At 46.3% G+C, this 7,122-nt stretch overlaps 2 protein-coding genes across 6 annotated transcripts; one reads left to right on the forward strand and one right to left on the reverse strand.

Annotated features, from left to right (window-relative positions):
* Nucleotides 1-968: 968 nt before the first annotated feature.
* On the reverse strand, nucleotides 969-3,960 carry LOC144483827 (uncharacterized). Its single transcript, XM_078202374.1, has 2 exons — nucleotides 3,903-3,960; nucleotides 969-2,752 (listed from the first exon to the last, which is right to left on the reverse strand). Exon 2 carries the CDS (start codon nucleotides 2,418-2,420, stop codon nucleotides 1,497-1,499), a length of 924 nt encoding a protein of 307 aa, XP_078058500.1. The 5' UTR covers nucleotides 2,421-2,752; nucleotides 3,903-3,960; the 3' UTR covers nucleotides 969-1,496.
* On the forward strand, nucleotides 3,531-6,640 carry LOC144483843 (uncharacterized). Of its 5 annotated transcripts, none has more exons than XM_078202414.1 (2): nucleotides 3,531-3,728; nucleotides 5,117-6,640. In XM_078202414.1, exon 2 carries the CDS (start codon nucleotides 5,418-5,420, stop codon nucleotides 5,949-5,951), a length of 534 nt encoding a protein of 177 aa, XP_078058540.1. In that variant the 5' UTR covers nucleotides 3,531-3,728; nucleotides 5,117-5,417; the 3' UTR covers nucleotides 5,952-6,640. The 5 variants fall into 5 exon arrangements, with proteins under 5 accessions (XP_078058540.1, XP_078058541.1, XP_078058539.1 ...); XM_078202415.1 differs by having other exon boundaries at nucleotides 3,549-3,994; XM_078202413.1 differs by having other exon boundaries at nucleotides 3,549-3,949.
* The last annotated feature ends 482 nt before the right edge of the window (nucleotides 6,641-7,122 follow it).

Below are 7,122 nucleotides of genomic sequence, written 5' to 3' on the forward strand. Positions count from 1 at the left end.
AGACTTTGTCAGATCGCCCTCAACCTGCGTCGTTCCAGTGAGAACAAACCAGGTTTCTCCAACCTCTCCTCATAGCTAATGCCCTCCATGCCAGGCAACATCCTGGTAGATCTTTTCTGTACCCTCTCCAAAGCCTCCACATCTTTCTGGTAGTGTGGCGACCAGAATTGAACACTATATTCCAAGTGCGGCCTAACTGAGGTTCTATAAAGCTGCAACATGACTTGCCAAAAGGCCCGCAGAAATTCTGTCTTGGGAGGAACTACTGGAAAAAATAAATCATCCTGTACATGGGAGAGACAGAAACTGTGAGGACCATCTCCTCCAATCACAGATTCTGTCTCTCCTGATGTTGCTACATCTGCAGAGACAGTCTCAAACTGGAGGAACAGCTTTGCCACCTATTTTGAGAAAAGAAGTTCACTGACTCAGCAGCCTATCGGTGATGTGTGGAGGAGTTGTGTCTTCCTGCTACAGAACTAGTTTCATAGCAGTGTGAGCCTCAAAAGGAATGATCCGACCATCGGCAGAGCTTTCCCCATTCTGCTGAACAAGTCTTGATTATTTTTATATATCTCAGGAGGTGGGGTTTACAGCACAGGAATTTGAGTAAACAGATATTGTGAACGTACTTACAATCACTTGGGTCGTCACATTAGAAATTGAGATCCATTCATCCAGGTTCATATTCTTAACTGCTTTTATTTGCAGTTTAACGTTCACAGACAACATCCAGAATCCCCGGTCAGAGCTGATCTCAGCTGGTGTAGTGAGGTTATTGATGGGTTATCAATGTAAATCCACACACAATGAAGATCAGAATCGGGAGAGATTTTTCCTGCTCCACCGTCTGAACCAGTGAACATCTGATTCAGTTACCTTGTGTCAAATAGTTAGAATTCTCATTTTGGAAAGAGAGTATGGGAGTATTTTTAAAACAAGTTAACAAAAAATATCATTCATAGATTCCAATTTAAAAGATTTAATATATACACAGTCTTCAGTATTTGTGCTATCTTATTCAAAGAAGTAAACTAACAGAAACACAAAAGGTAATGTTACTACGTGACTACATCACTAATAAAGGAGTTACTGAGAATGGAAAACGATGCCCTGGAAACCAAAAAATAGCCCTTAAAAATCAAAGAGCAGCTTTCCAGAAAATCTCAATACAAGCATTGAAAATAAATACTTTGTGCCCTGCAGATGGATCTTTCAGAGAATGAATTGTAGATTTTGCCCCAAAGATCAAATTAGAATTGAAGCAAAAGTTTTTAATTTTATTCTCAACAGGTTCCTGTGAGAGTTCTTCAGTTAAGAGGGAAGATCACAGGTGTTGCTTTTAAAAAGTGACATTGCAGCCCCGAAAATCAGTGACATTTCCAGAATATTAAATTCCAACTAGTTATAGGGTTTGTTCACATCAGCAGAAATAAAATATTGTCAGACTGTCAATACTGAACAGCAGCAAAAACAGCAAAATCCAACCCCTGCAGTCACTTGTGAACTTGTTGATGTCTCAGGAGCCATTGTGACTGAGTGAATCCCTTCCCACACACAGAGCAGTTGAATGGCCTCTTAGTGTGAGTGCGTTGGTGAGCCAGCAGGTTGAAAGACTTTGCGAATCCCTTCCCACACACGGAGCAAGTGAATGGCCTCTCCCCTGTGTGAACTCGCTGGTGAGCAGAGAGGTTGGATGGCCGATTGAATCCCTTCCCGCACACGGAGCATGTGAATGGTCTTTCTGCAGTGTGAGTGCGTCGGTGAGCAGTGAGGTTGGATGACTGCCTGAAATTCTTTCCACAGTCAGTGCAGCTGAATGGCTTCTCTTCAGTGTGAATTTTCTGGTGTCTCAGCAGGGTGGGTAAAACTGTGAATCCCTTTCCACACAAAAAGCAAGTAAACGGTCTCTCCCCAGTGTGAATTCGCTGGTGTGCAATGAGGGAGGATGCCTGTCTGAAACTCCGTCCACAGTCAGTGCAGCTGAATGGCTTCTCCTCAATGTGAACTCGCTGGTGTGACAGTAAGTGGGATGACCCAGTGAATCCCTTCCCACAGTCAGAGCAGGTGAACGGCCTCTCCCCAGTATGAACTCGCTGGTGTGACAGCAGGTGGAATGACTGAGTGAATCCCTTCCCACACACGGAGCAGATGAATGGTCTCTCCCCGGTGTGAGTGCGTTGGTGCACAGTGAGTGCTGAAGAATGCCTGAACCTCTTCCCACAGGAGGTGCAGGTGAATGGCTTTTCCTCAGTGTGAATTCTCTGGTGAGACCAAAGGCCAGATGACTGAATGAATCCCTCCCCACAGACAGAACAGGTGAACGGTCTCTCACCAGTGTGACTGCGCCGATGGTTTTCCAGCAGGGAAGGGTAACTGAATCCTTTCCCACAGTCCCCACATTTCCACGGTTTCTCCATGGTGCTGGTGTCCTTATGTTTCTCCAGGTTAAACGATCAGTTGAAGCCTCATCCACACACAGAACACGTGTACAGTTTTTCCTTGCTGTGAATGGTGTGATGTTTTTTAAGGCTGCGTAACAGGATAAAGCTCTTTCCACAGTCAACTCACTGAAACACTCTCACTCGGGTGTGCGCGTATCTTGGTGCTTTTTCAGTCACACTGATGTTTGAAATCTTCTCCTCCAGACAGAAGACAAACATTTCTCCTTCCACGTTCAAAGTCTGAGGATATTTAAGTCCAAGTGAATCGAGACTCTGTCTGATTTTGATGTGATGTTTCTTCACCTCACCTGTAAAAGGAGTTTACAAAATTAATCACTGTCAGTCCAGGATAGAAATTTTGAACAGACAATTCTAATTCTCTGGAACATTTCTTCCTCTCTTGTTCCCCAAATCAATAAATTCCTGTCCCACAAATTCTCCCTCGGCTTAAATCCAAACCCATCTCACCATTTCTTTTCTCCACTCCCAGTTTTCTCCCTCCCTCTCCTCTGTCTGGGTTCAGTTCTCCAGCTCCTGTCTGCAGACTGACAATAAAACCAATGGGTCTTATTGGGGGTGTTGGGGCCTCCAGCGGGTGTTTGTGAATCCTCCCCGCCCACCTCCCAGGGTTTCCTTCCTTCCCAGAGATCAGAGTCCTCATTGATTTGAGGCCAAAGTGTAACCTCTTATTTATTGTCCCCCTCCCCCATCCTCTGATGTGAACCATCCTCCAGTGGCTGAGCCAGGATGGGGCCGTTAACCTGGGCCTGTTCCCGGGAGGGAGGGAGGGAGAAGCCCCGCAGCTGCAAACCAGGGAGCTGACAATGATTCTGAAGGGTTTGCGGATCCACAAAGTGTTTCCAAATCCTCCCAGCCACCGCCTAACGCTGACTCCGCTTCTCCGGGACAAACAAGCGCCAAGGACAGCAATGACACTGCGCATGCTCCACATCACAATGCCCGGGCACTGATTGACGGCAGCTCCGGACCAATAGGAAGAGGGGGCGGTGCTGGAGGACCGAGCGGGAGCGGCTGGTCCTCCAACCAATCGGAGTGAATGAGGGGCGGGGCTGGAGCAAATATTTCAGCACCGGGTGAAGCGCTGGAGCCGGCGGTTGGAGATTGGGGAGGATCCGCAAACCCTTCAGAATCATTGTCAGCTCCCTGGTTTGCAGCTGCGGGGCTTCTCCCTCCCTCCCTCCCTCCCTCCCTCCCGGGAACAGGCCCCGGTTAACGGCCCCATCCTGGTTGGAGCTGGAGCATGCGCAGTGCCTGCGGCAGACGGTAAGGAGCTCGAGCGAGCGGGTTTTAAATGGAGATTTTTACAAAGACCGAGTGCAGATCCAGAGCCCGAAATAAAACCGGAAACATAAATGGAGTTTGCGGGTGGATGGTGAGGCTTTATAAACACCCGGTGTCGGCCACAGTCCCTCAATTTGCAAAGCAAATTCCTCAGACCTTCTGATGGTTTCAGGCCGGAGTTCAAATCCGCCATCTTTATAAAGGTCCGTGTACTGCAAAGCGCATGCGCATCCGCCATCTTTATTGAGGTAAATTGGAACAACGCATGCGCAGCCACCGTATTTGTTGAGGGTGAAACCAAATGAATAACCCACAGGGGACAAAAAAAATCAGAGTTTGATTTCATAACAAAATCGATGTGTTGTTGTAAAACCGGAAGTTAGGGTTACAGCCAACAACAACTTCTATTTATATAACACCATTAATATCAGGGTGGTTAGCACTGCTGCCTCACAGCTCCAGGGACCCAGGTTCGATCCCAGCCTTGGGTCACTGTCTGTGCGGAGTTTGCACGTTATCCCTGTGTCTGTGGGTTTCCTCTGGGTGCTCCGGTTTCCTCCCACCGCCCAAAGATGTGACGTTTAGGGGAATTGGCCATGCTATATTGCCCCTTCGTGTCCAAAGATGTGCGGGTAAGGGGGATTAGTGGGGTACAGATCAGGGGTAAAATATTCAGAGTCAGTGTAGACTTGATGGGCTAAATGGTTTCCTTCTGCACTGTAGGAATTCTTTGAGAAGTCATCCTTGTGCACTGAAGGTCTAGTCACTAATGGTGGAGTGATTAAAATAGGGAATGTGCAGGAAACCAGAATCAGCACAGTGTTAGAGGTGATTCCAGAGATAGGGACAGGCCTTGGAGTGATTTGTACAAATTAGTTGTAAGGATGCATGAAAAATACGCATTTCATTTGGATCTCATAGAATTCTACAGTGCAGAGGGAGGCCATTTGGCCTATTGAGTCTGCACTGACCACAATCCCACCCAGGCCCTATCCCCATTACCACATGCATTTATCCTAGCTAGCCCCCCTGATACTCAGGGGTAATTTAGCATAGCCAATCTATCTAACCCGCACATGTTTGGACTGTGGGAGGAAACCAGAGCACCTGCAGGAAACCCATGCAGACACGGGAGAACATGCAAACTCCACCCAAGCTGGGAATCAAATCGGGTCACTGGGGCTGTGAGGCACAGGGCTAACCACTGCGCCACCATGCCGCCCTCTGCTCAGGGAAGAGGGAGAGTGTATGGGACAGATTTACTGTTTTGGGGAACAAGAGCAGAAAAGTTGTTCCTTAGAAATTAGACTTGTCTGATCAGAATTTCTATCCTGGACTGACAGTAGTTTTGTAAACTTCTTCTTTTGCAGGATATTTGATGGGGAAGATTTAGAGTCAGAAAAATTGAATCAAGATTTAACAGTCGCTCAATTCACCAGCACCTGAACACGATCAGCCTTTGAATGTGGAGTGCGGGAAAAGATTTCAAACATCAGTGTGACTGGAAAAGCACTGAGACAGACACACACCCGAGTGAGAGTTTTCCAGTGAACTGACTGTGGAAAGAGCTTTAACCAGTTACACAGCCTGAGAAAACATCACACCATTCATAGCAATGTGAATCTGTGCATGTGTTCTTTGTGTGGACGAGGCTTCAACTAATCACTCAATATGGAGAGACATGATGATACTGACACCATAGAGAAACCGTGGATATGTGGGGACTGTGGGAAAGCATTCACTTGCCCATCCAAACTGGAAACTCATCGACGCACCCACACCGGGGAGAGACCCTTCAACTGTCCCATGTGTTGGAAGGAATTTACTCAATCATCCTGCCTAACATTACACCAGCGAGTTCACACTGGAGAGAGACCATACACTTGCTCTGTGTGTGGGAAGGGATTCGTCCAGATGTATAACCTACAATTACACAGGAGAGTTCACACTGGAGAGAGGCCGTTCACCTGCTCCGTGTGTGGGAAGCGATTCATTAATTCATCCAACCTTGTGACACACCAACGAGTTCACACTGAGGAGAGGCCATTCAGCTGCACTGACTGTGGAAAGAGCTTCAGACATTCATCCAGCCTCAAAGCACATCAGCGACTTCACACTGGGGAGAGACCATTCACCTGCTCAGAGTGTGGGAAGGGATTCACTACCTCCTCCCACCTGGTGACACACCAGCAACTTCACGAGTGAGTGCAGGGAGTGGATTCTGCTGTACCTGCTGCTGTAATCACATCCAGGAGTGAGCCACATTCATTCTGACATTTGAGGTTTGTTTCTGCTGATAATAATCCCTGTAACTGGGCTGGAGTTTAATATTCTGGATCTAGAGCTGATTGTGTTTTCAGGGTTGCCATTTCCCTTTAAGAACCACTGTCTGTGATCTTTCCCCATCAGTCAGGAACTCTCGTCACAGATTCTTCACAGTACAGAAAGAGGCCGTTCAGCCCATCAAGTCTGCACTGGCTCACTGAAAGAGCCTTATCCCATTCCCCTGCCATACTCCTGTAACCTTGCACACTCTTTCTTTTCAGATAACAATCCAATTCTCTTGAGTACCTTGATCAAACCTGCCTCCACTGCTCTCACAGTCTCAGACTCCAACCACTCACGAGGTGAAAATAATTTTCCTCACATCAGTTTGACTCTGTTTTCCCCATTAACGTAGGTCTGTGCCCTCTAGTTCTTGATGTTCTCTTGGTGGGAACATTTTCTCACTTTCACCTGCCCAATTCCTCAGGATCTTGAATACCTGTATCAATCTCCTCTCGACCATCTTCAATCAGACAATTAACATTTATTTCTTCTGATGTTAATCTCTAACTGACCTGGAATTTAATATTCTGAAATCTGTTAAATAAATCAGCTTTGTTTCAAACACACGGTGTGTTAAATCCTTGATTTCTCCAGGATAAGAGATTAATTGATGTCCTGTTACTGACTGTTCTGTTTTTTGGATCTTTTCTCCTTTCTAACTCTAGATTATTTCAGTCTCAGACCTTCAGTTACACTCATTTTTTAAAATTTGATTTATTATTGTCACAAGTATTAGCATAAAGTGAAAAGTATTGTTTCTCATCATGGACAAGTCCCAGCTCCCTATACCTTTCAGAGTGTCTCTCCCAGCCTTGAGATCCAGGGAAGTTTTCAAGATTTAAAAACACAAAATACTGGAAATTATAATCCATACTTTTCCAAGTGTCAGTTGATTGTGTCCCAGATTATTGGCTTTTCCCCACCGCTGATGTTAAGCTGATTGTTCTGTAATTGCTGTGTTTTTGAACAGGGATGTAACATTTACACTCTCTGTCCTTTGTCACTACGACTCGATAAGGATTGGAAGGTTGTGGCCAGAGCGCCACAA

Source organism: Mustelus asterias, unplaced genomic scaffold (assembly GCF_964213995.1).
Source record: "Mustelus asterias unplaced genomic scaffold, sMusAst1.hap1.1 HAP1_SCAFFOLD_79, whole genome shotgun sequence".
In the NCBI taxonomy this organism is placed as follows: Eukaryota; Metazoa; Chordata; class Chondrichthyes; order Carcharhiniformes; family Triakidae; genus Mustelus; species Mustelus asterias.

Coding starts and splice junctions, on each gene's coding strand:
- LOC144483827 (XM_078202374.1), bottom strand. CDS start 2,420: ATGGAGAAACCGTGGAAATGTGGGGACTGTGGGAAAGGATTCAGTTAC.
- LOC144483843 (XM_078202414.1), top strand. CDS start 5,418: ATGGAGAGACATGATGATACTGACACCATAGAGAAACCGTGGATATGT.